This window comes from Xyrauchen texanus, chromosome 13, assembly GCF_025860055.1.
Source record: "Xyrauchen texanus isolate HMW12.3.18 chromosome 13, RBS_HiC_50CHRs, whole genome shotgun sequence".
NCBI classification, from domain to species: Eukaryota; Metazoa; Chordata; class Actinopteri; order Cypriniformes; family Catostomidae; genus Xyrauchen; species Xyrauchen texanus.
Window position 1 is genome coordinate 22,751,369 of NC_068288.1, and position 21,618 is coordinate 22,772,986.

Below are 21,618 nucleotides of genomic sequence, written 5' to 3' on the forward strand. Positions count from 1 at the left end.
TAAAAATGAGTTATGACTAACTAGAAGTAAGTCCCTTTAAGGTTACCACCCCATTGATGGCACTTGTACTTTTTTCTGAGAGTGTATGTTTAAAAGAGAAAGTGTACATTTTACATAACCATAATTTCTTTGACATTTTTCCCCATTCAAATTTTTTTTTAAATCCTGTGACAAACAATTTATCAAAAGTACAAATCAGATGGGGCCTGAATAGCTCAGCGAGTATTGATGCTGATTATCACCCCTGGGGTCACAAGTTAAAATCCATGGTGTGTTGATTGTCTCCAGTCAGGTCTCCTAAGCAACCATATTGGCCCGGTTACTAGGGAGGGTAGAGTCACATGGGGTAACCTCCTTGTGGTCGCGATTAGTGGTTCTCACTCTCAGTGGGGTTTGTGGTAAGTTGTGCATGGATCGCAGAGAGTAACGTGAGCCTCCACATGATAAGATGCACGGATTGATGGTCTCAGAAGCAGAAGCGACTGAGACATGTCATCTGACACCCATATTGAGATGAGTAACGACACCACCACGAGGACCATCTAAGTAGTGGGAATTGGGCATTCCAAATTGGGGGAAACAGGGCTAAAAAAGTTTTTGCAGAATGTAAATGAAAACAGGAATAAAATCCTAAAACAGGAATAAAATAGAATCTATTCTATTATTGTTAAATGCCCATAACTGTCAATAACTGGTTAATATTGTTCCAATAATTTTTTTCATTAACGAAAGACCAAAGAGTTTATCACAGTAAATTGTTGGAATTACACCACTTCCTGTTTCCCGAAAATAAATTAGGCTTCTCTCTTATTAGGAGAACATAAGCATGCACTTTGAAATTGAAGGGCACTGCTAGTTTAAAGACCAAAAAACACAAATGTGGTCTGAAAAGGTTACATTTAGTCCAAGCATGCCCATGCAGTGTGTGTGTGCATACAGGAGAGAGAGGTTAAGGCTATTCATTTATTTTAGGTGGACAAATGAATATTTTACATATTTTCAGGGATATATTTTATATTAGGAATTAATTTAGGGAAAATTTTATGTAGGCTACTGTACACTATGTTTATTATTATTTAAATCTTAAAAATTCCCCACATGGGAAAAATGGAATTGCTTATTTTTGCATATTTTGGATAAGTCAAGTCCCAAATTTTTAAGCTTGTCTATCCAAAAACCAGTGCCTTGTTTCTCTTGCGAGATCTAGCAACACTACAATTGGTATATCACCCACCCTCAGCGCAGAGTGCTGTCATTTGAAAAAGAACGTTATTAACACATTCTGACATTTACCATTTGGAAAGGAGGCTGCGGAATGCCAGAACAGAATTTTTGTTTTAAATTTCTCTGCTCATAACGAACCGAAATTAAATACATTTAGTTTTGGTCCCTGGTACAAATATTCCTTGTTGTCTCTTAAATAATATGATGTCATAAAAACTAGTTAAATGCATAATAATGATAAAAGATTTAGCAAAAGGCTGTTTTAAAATAGCTTTAAGGACATGTCAACTAACCATAAATTGATTGAAGGTCTTTGAACTAAATTTTTTGTCCTGTCTGCCCTATATGATTGCAAGTGACATTGCATCCCACCTTGCCCTCATCCCAAACTGTTAGATGAAAAGGAAGGAAACGGGCAGAAACTTGTTCACACCAACACCTTTCGGGAGCTGCACCTCTTTATGGCCCTTACACTGGTGCGGCTGGCATGCATCTTGAAAGCGTTACTGCTGCCCACGCTCTGCTTCTCACTGAAGTACAGAAGGCAATGAAGACAGGTGAATCCACCCTTCTTGTTTTTCTTGATGTTCGAAGTACAGCAGCAAAGCATATGTTCTAGGCTTTCTTCCATTCTTTTCCATGAAATATTCATATCTGTCTGCATTAGCATTAGCAAGCTTCTAATTGAGATCGGTGTATTCAGACATGATTAACTGGCTGGCATTCCTCAAAGGAGAGACCCAATTAGATAGCACATGCATGAGTTGCCGTGCAACATCCCTCCTCAGAATGCTGTCCTTGTTTGTGTGGTTGTGTGTGTGCCTACCCTGTTGATACAACCAGCATTGCTGTTTACAAGCATTTGTTGTGTTTTGGATGTTGAGCTCACGCATGGGATATTGGTATGGTGGTGTCCTTACCGGTCTTCCTAACCAGCAAGCCTCTTTTGGTCAACTAACTTCAGAAGAATGACATTGCTGGTTGATCAGCATTGTTTGCAACAGCAAACCAGCACCGAACCAGCATAAACCAGCAAATCCATACAGGTCTAAGCTTGTTTTTTCAGCAGGATATGTTGTGCGTGTATTTACTTTATGAAGCTGGTTTCAGCACTACCAGTGCCTTAGGTGTCATATAGACATAACCAAGCAGAACAAAGCTTATGAAGCCTGATTTTGAAGCTTCTCTCTTTCGGTCAAGCTTGCATCACTTCCTTACAGAAAATAATCTGACCCCAAGATAAACCGAGAGTCACTTCAAGTGCTGCCTGTTACACTTTGTCATTTTGGCACCGTTTAATATGGATCTGGAGTAATGTATCTAGAGCACTGATATATATGTACACACACACACACACACACACACACACACACACACACACACACACACACACACACACACACACACACAGGCAGCCAGAAAAAAGGTTTTGAATAATGTACAGATTTTGTTGTTTCAGAAGGAAATTGGTACTTTAATTTGCCAAAGTGCCATTCAATTGATCACAAAGTATAGTCAGGACATTATTTATTTAAAAAACAGCATCATCACTATATGAAAAAAGGTCATTTTTGATCAGATCTATACAGGCCCCATTTCCAGCACTTTATCCTTAAGTAATCATGCTAAATTGCTAATTTGGTACTAGAAAATCACTTGCCATTATATCAAATACCGTATCCATGTATGACTACAGAGAGAATGCTTCAATATGAAAACAGCCCCTACTTCATCGTACCTAAAAAAAGGCGGGTTGCGGCCAATCCTAGACCAGCGATTTCTGAACCGAGAAATCTCACCCAGAAATGCATTTTAGCGAGCGTCTGGCATCAGAATTGGTTCGGGGCGGTAGACCTGAAGGATGCGTACTTCCATGTCTGATTCTTCCTCGACACAGACCCTAGTTCTCTGGTTTGAGATGGTCACACCGCTTGGGTTGATGCATATGAGACCACTTCAGCACTGGCTACAGGCCCAAGTCGAGAGACGAGCATGGCGCCACGGCACACACCTCCTCATCACGCTAGCTTTCATACGGGCAAGAGCTCCCTTAGGCCAGGTCCCCAGGCACGTCGTGGTTACAACAGATGCCTCCCAGCGTGGCTGGGGCACCATGTGCAACGGGCACTCAGTTGTCTTCTCCTTTTGAGTCCGCAGTGGCTCAAGTTGCTGCGAGCCACCCACATACCGAGCCACCTCAACAGCTCAACAGGTTACACTCAGGAGAGAGTGGAGACTCCACCCTCAGGTGGTCCAGCTGATCTGAAGTCGATTCGGCAAGCACAGGTAGACCTGTTCGCTTCCCCAGAATCCTCCCACTGCCCACTTTGGTACTCTCTGACCGAGTCTCCCCTCGGCACAGATGCCCTGGCACACAGTTGGCCCATGGGGCTAATTTCCATTGGCCTTTTTTCAAGATCAGAGATGTCTGAGCTCCGCAGGAGCAACCCCTAGTGTCAACTCATCGACATCAGGGAACAGAGGTAACCGAGACGTTATGACGTCATGAGCAATCCAGTTCTACATTATTAATCAGTGGTCTAGAGTTCTGTGCTAAGCTAAGTTTAAGGACATCTGGTTATAATGAACAATAAATGCATGCGATTAATTTAAAATGTTTAACACATTTTTTATGCAATTAACACAATTTGACATCAAATTCTGATATTTTCTTAAATATGTTTCTTTAAACACTGGTTGGAACTGGGCGGAACCTTGCAATGTGTCCTGAGTCAATTAAACTGGTGTACCACTGCAAATAAACACAAAAGCGATTCTGTGTGAGTTTGTCAACAATGTTCAAGTGAGAAAGGACCTCTTACAAAACCCAGATGGGAAGCAGGCAGACAGCATGAGGAGAGTTTGAGAGAGGAAATTATATGAAAGCAATTGAACAGGAATGGATGCTTCTTTCAGTTGATTAATTTTTCTTGACATACATGGTTTCCACCATTTTATGGGGAAAAAAAAGATTTCCCATTCTGCTTTAAATAACTCTTTTTGTGTTCCATGTAAGAAAGAAAGACGTATGAAAAGGAACAACATGAGGGTGAGTAAATTATTAAAGAATTGTAATTTTTGGTTGAACCACTCCTTGAAGCATTCTCCTGTTGGGTTTGATTTGACACAAAATCCGATGCCCTTTCACATGCTTGATTGAAATATTGAGGTATTTTATGATTTCGCTGAAACCTTCTAAGGTAACGGCATATTAAAGTCAGAACAGGAAATGAATGTTTCTGAAGTGTAGTGGCAGGGTTATGTCTTGGGAAAAGACGTTGAGAGTTCTTGGCATAGTGCCTCTGCATTAATATCCAATCCCCTGAAGCCCTCTTTCCTTTAAATTTCTATATTTAAGTAACTCAAACGATAGAGAGAGTGAGGTTGTTTCCCTGAGCACCTCACAGCCCCAGGGATAGAAAGTGGCAGTTCCTCAGTCCTCTGTCCCAGAGCTTCTGTCTGTCTACACTATACCCTCCTTCATGCTCAATTAGTTCTTAAATTTCCTCTTCTCATTCTGTTGCTTTTTACTTGTACTTTTTACTGTTGCCCCTGTACCTCTGTCTGAATTTTGACATAAACATATGCAAACATAAAATTGTGTCATCATTTGGAATAAAAGTCATGTTATTCCAAACCTCAGGGGCATAGCTATATGGTGGCCATGGGTGGCCAGTGCCACCCCTGAGTGAAGCTTGGCCACAACTCTGGCCACCCCTGTTGTGCAAAGCACTTTTGACAACACTGACAGACAGGTGACATTTTTTCGCTGCTCTATGATGCAAACAGTATGCGCTATTCAGGCTGAACCTCTGTGTGTAGAGGTGTGACATAATATAACAATCATTGCTGTGTATTAATAAAAATCCTACCAAATGTATTGCGATCACGGATCCAAAAATAATAAGCATGAATCAAAATAATAAGCATGAATAAAAAAATAATAAGCGCAGATAAAAAAATAATAAGTGCAAAAATAAATAAAAAGTGCAGGTCAAAATAAGCACAGATAAAAAAGTAACAAGAATGAATCAAAAATATATAAACACTACAATATTTATTTGCTAAAATAAAACAACAAAACAATTAAAGCAAAGTCATCAGAATTGCAAACATGTTTTCCTTGGTTACAGTTCCCCTTCTGTCTCTCTCTCCACGTTGTGTCAAAGAAGCGACACTAGGGGTCTCTCTTGAGCGCCGATATCCACCTCTGATCTATGAAAAAAGGTCAATGAGAAGTTGGCAGCCGGTATTTGCATGTCCCGCCCCCAGACATACGGGTATTTAAGCGGCGCAAATACGGGAGGTCATTCATAAAATTTCTTCGGAGCCGATGGTCGTGTCTGCAGTTGCTGCGTGTTACACACCGAGTTCCTGACATTCCTCTGCTGCATGCTGTTGGATTCTACGGTGCACAACAGCGGCTTTCTCCTGTTTGCACTGCTGTGCATTCCTGCCCCTGGGCGCTTCGACAGTGCAGATTAAAAAACTCTCACGAGTTTTTTTCATAAGAGTGATTTTATTTAAAAGAGTAATTTCCTCTAAAAGAGCAAAACACAGCGGCGTTGAACATCCTTTTAAGGACGCGTCTTTATAAAGATGCCTTTCCGCCCCTGTGTTGTTCCTGGATGCGGTAGAGTGCTCTCCGCTTCAGACGGCCACAGGCGTTGTCTCGTGTGTCTGGGTAGCGATCACACTGAGGCTGCACTTGTGGATGGTTCATGTTCTCACTGCGAGAACATGACCATGACAACGTTGCGGTCGCTTACAACCGTAAGCAAGCCACTCCAGCCGCCCCCCGCGTCGCTCCTTCTTCCCACGGGATTGAGGACGATGCGGTTGGCGATGGAGGCGATTTGGGGATGGCAGCGGGTGCAGCTCCGCCGGGTACGCCCCCTCGGACAACCCGCACCCCGGCACGCTCGTTGACTCCCGTCCGTGCTCGAGGCAACAGCGACTCGCCTTACAGCCAGTCCGCCTACCCTCCTGACATCGAAGCTGATGAGCTCGCCGCGGCATCGGAGGGCGTGGTATCTGACGCTGAGGACTCCCCTGGGCTGCCGCTTTCGGGCCTGCATGCCCAGGCTGAGGCCGACGCGCAGATGACCGACATCCTTTCCCGGGCAGCCACTAGCGTGGCCTTGGATTGGAACCCTCCATCCTCCCCACAGCCATCAAGGCTGGACGACTGGCTTCTGGGGTCTGGACGCCGCTCGCCACCCTCGACGGCGGAGCGTGCCACGTGTACACAGCGATTCCCCAGGTGGATAGGGCAGTTGCGCTTCACTTATGCCCCGGAAGCCCTACCACCTGGCGGGGCCGCCCTGTACTCCCTTCCCGGACCTGTAGAGCAACATCCTTGCTGACCGCAAAGGCCTACAGCGCCACCGGACGCACCGCTTCTGCCCTGCATGCCATGGCTCTCCTGCAGGTCCATCAAGCCAAGGCAGGAACTGCGCTCAGCGGCCGACCTCGCCCTGAGAGCGATGAAGGTCACAGCGCAGGCACTCGGGCAGGCGATGGCTACGCTCGTGGTCCAGGAGCGTCAACAATCACTGAACATGGTCGAGATGCGTGAAGCAGACAAGACTCGCTTCCTCAGCGCTCCTGTCTCCCAGTTTGGCCTCTTCGGTGACACCGTCGAGGACTTTGCCCAGCAGTTCTCCATGGTGAAGAAACAGACGGAGGCCATCTCTCACATCATGCCTCGCCGCAATCCTGCCGCTACGGCTCATGCCCCATCTGCTCGCCGAGGGCGTCCTCCCGCGGCCAGGAAACCATCAGCTCGCTTCAACCCGGGCCCAGCTCTCAATCCCAGCGTCGAGCCAACCGTGGGAAGCGCACGCCCCCTGTCTCACGGACCCCCTCGAGGACCCGGAAGGCTCCCAGGCGCTCCTGAGACAGCCCACCCAGAGTCCAAGACGTTAGCTCCGGAGGTGGTAAGACCTCTCCGTCCCCCGGAGGAGGGCCGGGAGGAGAATTTTGTGTTTTTTCATTTGCCGCACCCCCCAACAGGGGCTGCGGTACCCAAATTCTCAATAAAAGAGCTATTTCCTTTGTCTCTGGGTCACATGGCCCGCAAATGCCGTTCTTACGGCACTCTGGTTTCAGGCCTCAACAGTCCCGGCTTCCTGGACGCGGCATCCCCACTTCCAGCCCCACGACTGTTCCCCGGCTGGCCAGTTCAGACGAGTCCAGAGGATGCCAACATCAGACCTCCTCCTCAGTCACGAACCCGCCCCCTGCCGGGTGCGCGGAGCAAGGTAAGTGCTTTGAGTCGATTCTCAGCACCGGAGCCTCAGGCAGCTTCACTGCCTCCCGACGCCGCATTACCTGTTCCGCACCGCTGCGAAGCCCCGCCGGGTATGTCCAAAATACTCGTCCCCTTGGTGCCCCTAGCACGGATCTTAGAGGCGTGGCTTTCACTGCCCAGCCCGTCACGCTGGCTGCACCGGACCATTCGACTCGGTTACGCAATTCAGTTTGCCAGGCCTCCGCCCCCCTTTGTGGGCGTTAATTTTTCCGCAGTACACGGCAAACATGCCCAGTCCCTGCGCGAAGAAATCGCCTCCCTTCTAATCAAGGACGCGATAGAGCCTGTCCCTCCAAACGAAACGAAGAAGGGTTTCTACAGCCCTTACTTCGTTGTACCCAAGAAAGGCGGTGGCTTACGACCGATCATGGACCTGCGAGTTTTCAATCGGACCCTGTACAAACTCCCGTTCAAAATGCTCACCCAGAAACAAATTCTATCTGGCATCCGGCATCTAGATTGGTTCGCAGTGGTAGAACTGAAGGACGCATACTTCCACGTCTCGATTCGCCCTCGACATCAACCCTTTCTACGGTTTGCGTTCGACGGCCAGGCGTATCAGTACAAAGTCCTCCCCTTCAGCCTGTCTCTGTCCCCTCGCATCTTCACGAAAGTCGCAGAGGCAGTTCTTGCCCTGCTCCGAGAAGCCGGCAAACGCATACTCAATTACCTCAATGACTGGCACATCCTGGCCCCCTCGCGAGAGTTACTAAGCGCGCACAGAGACCAGGTGCTCCGGCACCTCAGCCGTTTGGGGCTTCAGGTCAACTGGGAAAAGAGCAAGCTCACCCCAGTCCAGAGCATCTCTTTTCTCGGTTTGGAGTTAGACTCAGTCTCAATGACAGCACGTCTCTCCAACGAGCGTGCTCAGTTGGTGCTGAAATGCCTTGCTTCCCTCAAGCCAGGTACCGTGGTCCCTCTAAAACGATTCCAACAGCTTCTGGGGCATATGGCATCCTCCGCAGCGGCCGCGCCGCTGGGGTTGATGCATATGAGACCACTTCAGCACTGGCTCCAGACTCGAGTCCCGAGACGAGCATGGCGCCGCGGCATGCACAAATGCAGTTACCACCGCCTGCCGCCAAAACCTCAAACCCTGGACAGACCTCTGCTTTCTACGGGCAGGGGTACCCTTGCAGCAGGTGAAAGCATGACTTAATTTTCAGGTTCCTCAAAGGTGCCCGGAGGCTAACTCCCTCCCGGCCTAACCTATTCCCCTCCTGGGATCTCTCGATCGTCCTCGCCTCCATCAAGAGGGTCGGGGACCTGCAAGCGTTCTCTGTTAGCGACACTTGCCTGGAGTTCGGTCCGGCAGACACATACCTGATCCTAAGACCGTGACCGGGCTATGTGCCCAAGGTTCCTACCACACCCTTCAGAGATATAGAGAACCTGCAAGCGCTGCCCCGGGAGGAGGCAGACCCAACCCTCTCGTTGCTGTGTCCAGTACGTGCTTTGCGTATCTATCTGGACCGCACACAGAGCACTAGACGCTCTGAGCAGCTCTTTGTCTGCTTCGGGGGACAGCGGAATGGGAATGCTGTCTCAAAACAGAGGCTTGCCCACTGGGTTGTCGACGCCATTTGATTGGCTTATCACACCCAGGCCGTGCCCCCCACCTTGCGGGTCCGAGCTCACTCTACTAGGGGTGTTGCGTCCTCATGGGCACTGGCCATGGGCACCTCCCTAGCTGACATCTGCAGAGCAGCAGTGTGGGCAACACCTAACACTTTCTTGAGGTTTTACAATCTCCATGTTGAGTCAGTATCGTCCCGTGTTTTGTCAGGTCCGAGCCCGCAGAACTCGGTAACACGCTGACGTTCTGACCGGGTGAATCGCTTGCGCCTAGCGCCCTTTCCCTCAGCCGAGGTAAAATAGTGCGCCTCCGTTCCCAGGAGACCCCATCTTCGGGTCGCTGGTTGACTCCTCCCTAGCACTTTTGGGTCCGCAGTTCAGCGGAGGAACTCGCCGATCCAAGCCACTATGGGTACCCTGATGGCTACCCTGTACTGGAATAGGTGCTCAACAGGTAAGGCCTCTTGCTCGGACTCCCCCTGTGTGTAATTCCACGATACTGTCCCCACACGAGCGGACCCCCGTGTCTCCCTTAGGCAGTTACAGCTGCCTCGGTCGCCGTGCTGTATGCTTCCCCCCTCTACGAGGCTGGATCTACCACCGCACCAGCTTTTCCACATAGGTCCTAACAGGCCATGTGATGCATTTGCCACTCTTTGCCTACCCTGCTGGGTAGGTGTGGCCTCCGCAAGGGTCTTCTCCCCCTGAAAGAAGGGCTAAGATCCCCTTCCCTCAATGCGTGTAAGGGCCCCGGCCGTAGTTGCTCTATGCGAGAAACATAGAGAGAAAAGAGGCCCAGCCAGGCTGACCAGTTCCCAGGTTGGCGGCCATCACCTTGTTCCCCCCTCCAGGGTAACGAAAAGGATTCTGATGGCTTGAATGGGGCATTGGGGAAGGGTACGTGCAGTCTGATACAGTTGGTCGTCCTGCACGTAAGAATACCTGCTCACTCCTGTATCAGCAGTTCACGTACATGGCTCAGCGCATGGCACTTTTATAAGTGGACCCCTAGTGTCGCTTCTCTGACAAAACGTGGAGAGAGCGACAGAAGGGGGACGTCTAGGTTACGTATGTAACCTCCGTTCCCTGATGGAGGGAACGAGACGTTGTGTCTTCCCCGCCACGTCGCTGAGCCGAGCCACTGTTGTGGCCGGACCATTTCCGGCTCCTCAGAAAAATCCTGAATGAACTCCTGTATTTGCGCCGCTTAAATACCCGTATGTCTGGGGCGGGACATGCAAATACCGGCTGCCAACTTCTCATTGGCCTTTTTTCATAGATCAGTGGTGGATATCGGCGCTCAAGAGAGACCCCTAGTGTCGCTTCTCTGACACAACGTCTCGTTCCCTCCATCAGGGAATGGAGGTTACATACGTAACCTAGACGTTTTTTGTGCTGTCTGACTATTTTGCTCATATTCTCATATTTTTTTAATTCTTTATTCTTATTATTTTCCTTTGCGTTTATTTCCAAGTTCTGCGCTTGAATTTCCAAAACTTGTGAGTAGATTTTCATGTAAATCAGGGGCGATTTGCGTCCCCATTGGTCCAATAGTTCTTGATCGACAGCTCCTCCCCTAGCCAATCATTCAAATAGGGGAGGTGACTCTGACGGCTGCTGCTCAATATTGTATTATTTGAGGTTGATAGATATGCTTCTTGTGTCTGTTTTAAGTATTTTCTGCCAGCTCTAGGAAACAATGTGTTGTACGAGTAGGCCATTATCATAGTCAGTTAACACATGTATTGAGTTGAATTTAGTTAGCAGAATCTTTAGTTTAGGAATTATTTAAGACTCCCTTGTTTGTAGGTTTTTGGCTGCATATCTAAAAAACAAAACAAGGCTGGGTTGGTATGTATGATTAATGGATGTTTTTACTAGCTGTACCAGTGTATTCGCGAGTTTAGAACCCAACTTGATCTGCTTTTCCAGAAAATAAATCTAGATCCTGATTCCAATGATTATAATTAAAATACTGATGGATATATATTAATGCTTAAATATAACTGGACATTTGTTTTCTAAAATCTAAAAGGTGTGCATTATTGCTGACACCTACATGCACCCTTTGGAGTTGGTTGTATGCCTGTAAGACATTTGATTCAAATGCTACTGAAGTTGTACACCTTTGTTTTGTAAATGTTTTGGATTTGTATACTCCAATGTTGCTGTATCTTTAGAGACATCCCTAAATTTGAGACTATTTGTGAATCAAGATGTCCTGTGTTAAGCCAACTTTATTACATTATTTATTGACGTGGGGATGCTTGGTCACTGGTTTCTGATTTCACTGTAGTATCGTGGTAAAAGAAACTACATGTAGCCGTGCCAGCGATGCCAATGTAGGATCAGTACGTAATGGCACATTCAGCAACATGGAAAAGCGGATCAAGTTGTGTTCTGAACTCGCGACTACATTGGTACAGCTGAATGTATTAATATCTTGCACATTTTTGCTTCTCAGCTATTTGTATCTTGTGCTAAGGATATTTGGATGTTTTTATTGAAAAAAGCATAAATGTATATTATTATAATTTTTTCGTAGAGTGTTCAGCTAAAGGAGGACACAGAAAAAATGCAGGGTCACATAGATGAGCAAATAGTTAAAAGCAGGCATGGTCACATTTTTTTAGTAAAGGATCCATTTATTTAGAGCAGCCCACTGACCTTTGACCTCTCAGCTATACAGGCAGTGAGGTCACTGTTTTCTTTGTTTTATTGAATATAAATGAATCTTATGATCAGACAGACACTCGGCGTCCTGACCCTGACAATCATTACAGTGATATTGAATAGGTGACTTTGCAGTGTTCTGTATAATTATCATATTGTAGACAGGTGCTCTAATGCATAGTTCTTTCATATAGCTCAACTTAATAAAAACATAATTTCTGAGTGCTGTAATATGTTAATTTGGGTCCCTTTTGCTGTCAGAGGTTTTAAACGTTTTATGTGAAATATACCATATTGTATGATGGGTATGGGCATTCCTTTACAATTGAGTAGTAAATCCTTTTTGGTTTTGAAAATATTTTCAGTAGATACAAGAAGGATTCTTTTGGCTTTAAAGGTAAAAGGAGTCAGCAGTCTATAGTTAATATTAAAGGGTTTTAATATTCTGTGCAAAACAAATTCATGCCACCAAGTTTAGAATCATGCAAAATTGATACATCCTCCTATCAAAAGAAGAAATCCAGAAACTTTAGAATGTTTTGCTTAAGTACACATGGCGCATTGTGAATTGGCTGTTGATAGTTACACTTTACAGAGAGTGGAAATTTGATTTCAGTCTTATCTTATTTCCTCACTTTACATGTACAATACTTTCACATATTCACATTTCCTTACTTTCTCTCACCCTCTGTATTCTGTCTTTCTTTCTATCTAGACAGTCCAGTTTTAGTGCTTTATATTTACATTTATTAATTTGGAAGATGTCCTAAGTGACTTTTGTAAAACAATAAATACATTTTACGTGAATATCGAATAAAACAGAATAGTACAATTAGAACAGTAGAGAAAAGTCATTTTAATGGTAATAAAAAGTTAATTTAAGAAAGCTCCTTTATTTATTGTTATGAATTAGTTAAGTGCTCTCAGTGGACTAGTGTCTTCAGCTGTTTTTGAAAGTTAGATCTGTAAGAGAGTGCTGATCTAGAAGACTTCAAAACAACAGAGCTTTGAATTTAATGTGGGCAGCTACAGGTAGCCAGTGGGGAGACATCAAGTGGATTTAACTTGGACCCTATATAGTTGGTTGAAGAGCAGATGCATGTTCTGGTTTTGTTATAGCATAGTCCAGTCTTTAAAGGTAAAGTGTGTTATTTTTGTGTGACTAGAGTCACCAAGCAGAATGGCAAAACTGATGACCAACATGAACAAACAATGAACAAATGTGTTTTTATAAACTAACATTAACCAAGTTTTAAAATGCTGTGAATGAATGTTATTCATTGTTAGTTCACGATACCTAATGCATTTACTAATGCTATCAAATAGAACCTTATTGTAAAGTATTACCAAAAAAACTTCCACTTCAGTTGAGGATCATATCATTCTTTCCCATTCATTTATCGTTCATCTGACCATTCAGGCATTGAGTGTGTTTATCTAAAGGCTAAAGGAATTTGTAACTTTTAGGAAATGTTTAGGACTTTGCCTCTCAATCTTTACAGATGTCTGTATCTATACAGTCACAACAAACCTAACTTTGAACACTTTTGGGCCAACACTTTTAGAAGTTGTCCTGCAAAGGCGATGTGTGTTGTGTTTAGAGTTTAGCCATGCTGGGCCCACAAGCAGAAGAGTGCCTGGAAGATCGACAGAGAGAGTGTCAGAGCACTTGTCAGGAAAGTGAAAATGTATATAGGGAGAGAAGAGGCTACAATTGACTTCAATGCTCTCCACTCACCCCTTCGTTCAGAAAGATTCTGTCTGACCTAAATTTATTTTACCTTATCTGCCTAGACATTTGTTTAGCCTTCTGGGCAAACACTTAGAGAAATGTATGAAGCAAAAAAAAAAAGAAGAGTGTGAATATATCACATACTGGAGGTGATAATCTGAGAGGATAAGTAGACGTCTAGTGCCCTCTAGTGGATCTCCTAAACTTCATTATTCCAGAACTGAAGCCATTAGTGGTGCAAAGAATTTCCTAAACCATCTTTGAAAGTTATAACCGGGCAGTAAATCCACAGCATGTAAATGAAAACTACATTGACGTCAACATAAATGCTGCAGCGAGAAACTGAAAAGCCATGGCAGAGAAGAGAGAACTGATCGACCTAGACTGCACTGTCATGAAGTTGACTTGTTAAAAGTTTCTTCAGAAAATTGTTAGCAGCAGGAAACCAGCCTCTTTTTTAAGTGTGAGGTTTTCCTTCAGAAAAGCAACTGTAGAAGGCTGTTGTGATGGCACCCCATTTATACATACAGACTAGGAGTTTGGCCCCTCCCCCTCTTCCTTGCCTCAGAGTTATGAGACGAGCCCCTAGGGCTCTCAGCAGCAAGCTTATTAAAGGCTTTATCCGTTTCCAGGATTTGCAGAGGATTGTGAAATAATGTCAATTCCTATTATACTCACTGAAGAAACAAAATAAATTACAAACTTGTGTATCTACAGAACCGTCTTTGATATAGAGTTCTTTCCTCCTTTTTCCTGTCTGACACACAGCTATGGCATCTAAAGCCAGTTGATCTAAGAATGATGAGTGGCTCGTAGGAGCTCAGGGCTGAGTCCTTTGACTCCATCTTAGCATGCCGGTGAACTGAGAGCATGGGAAATTTTCCCAGTACAACATCAGAACAAACTGAATTTGGTTGCTTTGACACGTGGGCACTTTCATTAAATTCTGTCTATGCAAATTCTAGTTACATTCTAATTGAACAACTGGAGCTGCGCTAACTGCCCCTTGCAGTCTTGCCAAAGGTTTTATGCTCCGATGGCAGGAAAATGCAATATTACGGAATTCACGTGTGGTCAGTGGGCATGATTTATTGCGACATTTTTTTTAAATATAATTAATCACATTGAATTAATGTGTTAAATTGACAGCCTTTGTTAGTGGATATCTATAATGGTTATACATGCAGGCCTGTGAGACCTAGGCACATCGACAACACAGTACTAATCTCAGAGCTTTTTGGCGTAGCAAATGGGATGGCTTACAATGTTGCCACACATGAACACATGCATGGAAGGCTGTGTTTGAAAACAGTGCTGAGTGGCTGTGCCAAAGAGACAAGAAGCCAAAGAGGACAGCTGTGTCCTGGAGTACTTATACATACTGACATGTGTCTGGGCCACTGAATCCAGAATGTAGAAATCCAGGAAGTATTTGTGAATCATACCCTCTCATGCACAGATCCTCTCTTTCCCCCACTCTCTCTCTCTGTCTCTGTCTCTCTCTCTCTCTCTCTCTCACTCTCTTTCAAACTCACACACACCCACGCTTTCAATGAGAAAGCCATCCTACAATTGATCACACATAGATGATTTCACCATCCTTTGCCATAATTGCTTGGCTGGAGAGGAGGGAGGGGGTTAGAAGATTCTTTTATATGAAATATCGAAATAACAAATCCGGGGCTCGGGGTGGACATTAAGAAGAGGAATGCGAGTGAAAAGTCATCAGCTGGCCCGCGGCCCAGGATCTGTGGCTGAGGAAAAGCCTGCAGTCATCAGAAAGTGGACGTATTTACCGCTGCACCTCTCACAGAATGAAAGCGAGAGTGAAAAATGACTTTGTTTGTGAATCAGAGAGTAGCTAATCAGATCGCCTCACTCTCATTCCGTTGCTCAATATATATACTTTATATCAGACCCCCATTTTCCTCTGGCATTTGAGGACAGAGATATGCTTGTGACACCCGTTCTGATGCTCACATTATTGTACGGATATCCATTAAATGTTGGTCACTTATAGAATTATAGAATTGTTTCTGTTTGTGTGTGTTTTTGATTTTAGAACACGCTGGAGACCTGCAATATATGTAGTAAGCCTATAATGGAGCGTATCCTGCGGGCGACTGGGAAGGCCTATCATCCTCAGTGCTTCACCTGTGTGGTGTGCCACCAAAGTCTAGATGGTATTCCCTTTACTGTGGACACCTCCAACCACATCCACTGCATCAAAGATTTCCACAAGTATGACCACGCACACAAACATGCTTAATACATCTACACATTTTAACGAGGGAAGCTGAGTCTGTTAGACTATGATCTGCCCTGTGACAGAATGGTTTGGCTCAACTATTCTCAGATTCAAAGAGATTTCAACCATTTAAAAAGTTTGAAAATTATAGTAACTACAAAGTTGTCACTACAACCAAGTATCTTTGAAGTAATTTTGATTTAGGGTTGCTGTAGTTACTGTGTTTTACCTTTGAAAGGCAGTATACTGCAACACATACTTTATCCAAGACAAATTAAAGAGTACAGTATCTGAACCTTCCTGTACACACTATATATAATGTATACAGTATATACAGTATATTTATACAATATCTACAGTATATATATATATATACACACTCACCTAAAGGATTATTAGGAACACCTGTTCAATTTCTCATTAATGCAATTATCTAATCAACCAATCACATGGCAGTTGCTTCAGTGCATTTAGGGGTGTGGTCCTGGTCAAGACAATCTCCTGAACTCCAAACTGAATGTCAGAATGGGAAAAAAGGTGATTTAAGCAATTTTGAGCGTGGCATGGTTGTTGGTGCTGAGTATTTCACAATCTGCTCAGTTACTGGGATTTTCACGCACAACCATTTCTAGGGTTTACAAAGAATGGTGTGAAAAGGGAAAAACATCCAGTATGCGGCAGTCCTGTGGGCGAAAACGCCTTGTTGATGCTAGAGGTCAGAGGAGAATGGGCCGACTGATTCAAGCTGATACAAGAGCAACTTTGCCTGAAATAACCACTCGTTACAACCGAGGTATGCAGCAAAGCATTTGTGAAGCCACAACACGCACAACCTTGAGGCGGATGGGCTACAACAGCAGAAGACCCCACCGGGTACCACTCATCTCCACTAGAAATAGGAAAAAGAGGCTACAATTTGCAAGAGCTCACCAAAATTGGACAGTTGAAGACTGGAAAAATGTTGCATGGTCTGATGAGTCTCGATTTCTGTTGAGACATTCAGATGGTAGAGTCAGAATTTGGCGTAAACGGAATGAGAACATGGATCCATCCATGTGCAGGCTGGTGGTGGTGGTGTAATGGTGTGGGGGATGTTTTCTTGGCACACTTTAGGCCCCTTAGTGCCAATTGGGCATCGTTTAAATGCCACGGCCTACCTGAGCATTGTTTCTGACCATGTCCATCCCTTTATGGCCACCATGTACCCATCCTCTGATGGCTACTTCCAGCAGGATAATGCACCATGTCACAAAGCTCGAATCATTTCAAATTGGTTTCTTGAACATGACAATGAGTTCACTGTACTAAAATGGCCCCCACAGTCACCAGATCTCAACCCAATAGAGCATCTTTGGGATGTGGTGGAGCAGGAGCTCGTGCCCTGGATGCGCATCCCACAAATCTCCATCAATTGCAAGATGCTATCCTATCAATATGGGCCAATATTTCTAAAGAATGCTTTCAGCACCTTGTTGAATCAATGCCACGTAGAATTAAGGCAGTTCTGAAGGCGAAAGGGGGTCAAACACAGTATTAGTATGGTGTTCCTAATAATCCTTTAGGTGAGTGTGTATATATATATATATACACACACAGCTCTGGAAAAAAATAAGAGACCACTACAAAATTAGCAGTTTCTCTGAATTTACTACATTTTAATTTTATTCTATGAAGTACTGACAACATTTCTCCCAAATTCAAAATAAAAATATTGTCATTTAGATAATTTATTTGCAGAAAACGACAAATGGTCAAAATAGCAAAAAAGCTGCAATGTTTTCCGACCTCGAATAATGCAAAGAATACAAGTTCATATTAATTATTAAACAACAGAATACTAATTTTTTAACTCAGGAAGAGTTAAGAAATGTATATTTGGTCGAATAACCCTGATTTTCAATCACAGCTTTCATGCGTCTTGGCATGCTCTCTAAAGTCTTTCACATTGCTGTTTTATGACACTCCTGGCACAAAACTTCTAGCAGCTCAGCTTTGTTTGATGGCTTGGTGCCATCCATCTTCCTCTTGTTCACATGCCAGAGGTTTTCAATAGGGTTCAGGTCTGGAGTTTGGGCTGGCCATGACAGGGTCTTGATCTGGTGCTCCTCCATCCACAGCTTGATTGACCTGGCTGTGTGGCATGGAGCATTTTCCTGCTGGAAAAAACAATCCTCAGAGTTGGGGAACATTGTCAGAGCAGTAGGGAGCAAGTTTTCTTTCAGGATAACCTTGTGCATGGCTTGATTCGAGCGTCTTTCACAAAGACGAATCTGCTGATTCCAGCCTTGCTGAAGCACCCCCAGATAATTTTTTCTTTTTGTATTTCTCTTTCAAAAGTGCCTTTTTCTTTGCAATTCTTCCCATGAGGCCTGCACCCCTGAGTCTTCTCTTTACTGTTGTACATGAAACTGTTTTTGAGCGGGTAGAATTCAATGAAGCTGTCAGCTGAGGCATCTATTTCTCAAACTAGAGGCTCTGATGTACTTATCCTCTTGTTTGCCTCACATGTCCTCAGCTGACAGCTTCATTGAATTCTACCCACTCAACACCAGTTTCATGTACAACACTAAAGAGAAGACTCAGGTGTGCAGGCCTTATGGGATGAATTGCAAAGAAAAAGCCACTTTTGAAACAGAAAATCAAAATAAAAGGTTAGGGTGGGCAAAAGAAACACAGACATTGGACAACAGATAATTTGAAAAGAGTGTTATGGATCTTAAACCCATTGAGCTTCTGTGGGATCAGCTAGACTGTAAGGTGTGTGAGACGTGCCCAACAAGACAGCCACATCTATGGCAAGTGCTACAGGAAGCGTGGGGTGAAGTGCCACCTGAGTATCTGGACAAACTGAGAACTAGAATGTCAGATCTGTAAAGTTGTTATTGCTGCACATGGAGGATTTATTTGCTTAGAACTCTTTGAAGTATTTTAAGTATTATTATTTTTTTCAAATTCTAATAGTAATTTTTCATGTTATTTATGTCCTGACTATACATTGTGAATAGATGAATACAACTTTGGTGAATAAAAGTACCAATTTCTTTCCATAAGAGCAAAATCAGTACTTTATTCCAGACTTTTGGCCACCAGTGTAGATATTAACACGTCTTTTCATTGTCTCAGTTACACGAAGACTTTGTGTTAAACTTTGAACATTTAGAGTAGATTAAATTTTTCCCTTTCAATAGCATTACTATGTTATTTAAAGTTGTGTCTTGGTATATGCACCTGTATCCTTTGAATAGACTCTCTAGTGTTGACAGTATGCAAAGCAGCTTTTTTGAATCTGTTAAGGAATTGAAAGGTTTCAGATGGAATCCGTTGATTGTGAGAATGTAATCACAACAGAAATGCTATTGTGTCGAGGAACAGTTGGGTCAAACCTGGACTGTACTCATTGTTACTACTGTGGTTTATATTGACCACCATCTGCAGAACATCCTCCTTTTAGATGTGTTGGTACAACCCAAAGAAGAAGTACAGTCACCTGACTAGGTTTTGCTTTGTGTACACATCCTCACCGCCTCTCTATTTTGGTATCTCTGTTCTTGTCATGTGTTCCCAAAATGCAGAACAAACTAATGTATTCATTGTGGAGCTTTCGAAAACCTTTACCTTTGAAATATTATTCATCTGGGCTCCATTGGAAACTTTCAAAAGCAGCCAAAGTAATTGTAGGTCTTTGATTGCTGATGGCATTTCCATATACATGTATTAAAGCAGAGTAATATTCTATACATGGCCTTTAAATACAGTGGTTTGGACACTTTTGGACTTACTTAAGTCTTTTAACACTTAAAGTAAGTCATAGTTAAAGATGTATACATTTCTTTGTATTAGATAACAAAATGTGTTCCCTTTTTCAAGGAAATTTGCCCCACGTTGCTCTGTGTGTAAAGAGCCCATAATGCCAGCTCCTGGCCAGGAGGAGACTGTGCGTATTGTGGCCTTGGACCGTGACTTCCATGTGCAGTGTTACCGTTGTGAGGTGAGTAAATGTACTTGAGTGTGGTTGTTTTTTAGTTTCTAAACGTCTGTAGAATTTAGCAATTGCACACAAGCAAGGGTGCACGAGACCAACAGCACAATTGCTAATGTGATATTGCTTTTAATACAGCACAAACATATTGAATAAACTTTTTTAAACAAAATGCTCATTTATTTTTGGAAAATAGTTCCAAAAGAAGTAAAATCATGAAGCACTACTCAAGCTCAGCATCAGTCATGAACAAAACAGTGTTTTTGAATGAATCTTTTAAGTAAACGACTTGTTTTTTAACTAATCAGTTGAGTCAATGATTTAATTACTTTTTAATGAATTAATGATATTATAAAAGACACTCATTTGTTATCACCTGCTAGCATAAAATTGTAATCTTCAGAATGTCTCTGGTGAATGGATTCCAACCTGGCCTCATAGAATCACATTACAATTCCTACATTTTTCAAAGTGATTTTTACGTGGCTCATTGTATGTATCATGACAGTTTCATGATGATATTAGCACTTAGAGACACTACAACGACAATTCATTTTATTCCCTTTCACACAAATCAAGAGTGAAAGGGCAGACTATCAGTTCATAAACACTTACTTTTCAGCCTGTTCCTCACATGATGCTATCTTATGACATTTTGGCCTCTATTTCCGTGACTGTACTAGGCGCAGCGCAACCTGAAACAACTGTGCGCAAAACCGTATCTGATATTCCTGTGAGGAGCTAATGATTTTTTGGCAGTGCAAAGCGCAATGGGCATGGGTGGGAGTGTTTCGCTATCTGTGGGTGTATGCGCACAAACTGTGGGTGTATTGTATGTTAATACAAATTTTCCTGGGAAAGATATATTAGAAGCATCGCTATTTTGGCTAAAGTTTGGAGATGCCACCAGCAGGTCACAATAAAGTTCAAACACTGATAATATAGTGGAACATCATCATTTCATATTACAATATATGTATATTAGATTTTGTACATAAACTTTATTACCAGAGGTAATTTGCTTCTGAAATGGTGTCCTTGAAAATCACAGTTGTAGCCATTTTATTGAACAAAAATGTATGAGATTTGTGTTAAACTTTCTAGAGGTCATAGTTTATTTTTCAATTATTATTATTAATATGTTTATATTAACAATTGTATTTATGTTATAATTTGTATTGGTATTTTTCAACCTGTTGTCATACAGGGATTTTTAATCACTGCAAAAGGCCGGTGGAAGTAGTTGGAGAGGGTAAAATGTTTTGATTTGGGGAGGTGGTTATATACGATTGATTTTACCACTTGTTAAGGGATTAACGGAAAGGAGGAGGTGAGAACTGGCTTGACAATATAAATAATATTTTAATAAGGAACTTGAACAAAAAGACATACACACAAAGGTGTCAGACAGCTGCCCGTAAATCTCTCTCTCTCGCTCGCGCTGCAGCTTCCAGTCGCCCTTTATCCCTCTCTGAGGCGTGATTAGCCTGATTAGGGGCTGGGTGTGCAGCATCACGACCTGGCCACGCCCTCCGCCCTGTCACACCACTTTATTATAATTTTTATTTATCTAAATGTAATTTGAATTCAGAAATAGTTTTGGTTTAAGTTTTTAAAGAAATGTGTGTTTCAATAAATTAATTACATTTTTGAAGCAAAATCGACTGGTAGAAGTGAAGTGCGTGCAAAAAACTAAAACAAAAAAAAACATCCCTCGTTCCAAAGCCTAACTAGGAATCATACTAGACAATTTGATTAAAAATACTTACATTCTCTCTAATTTAATGGAGGCTGCATGCAAATCCTGATGAGAACCACATTTTCCATGCATAATAGGAGCACGTCAATATAAATATGCCAGACATTCAACAAGG

General features: G+C 43.3%; 1 protein-coding gene across 3 annotated transcripts in view; it reads left to right on the forward strand.

The window, feature by feature from the left end:
* The window catches only part of LOC127654062 (lipoma-preferred partner homolog), a 287,765-nt gene that overhangs the window by 258,146 nt on the left and 8,001 nt on the right, over positions 1–21,618 (forward strand). For all 3 annotated transcript variants that reach the window (XM_052141028.1, XM_052141030.1, XM_052141029.1), the window contains 2 exons: positions 15,580–15,758; positions 19,633–19,753. In XM_052141028.1, coding sequence (XP_051996988.1) covers positions 15,580–15,758; positions 19,633–19,753 — 300 coding nt within the window. The remainder of the gene's footprint in view (positions 1–15,579; positions 15,759–19,632; positions 19,754–21,618) is intronic.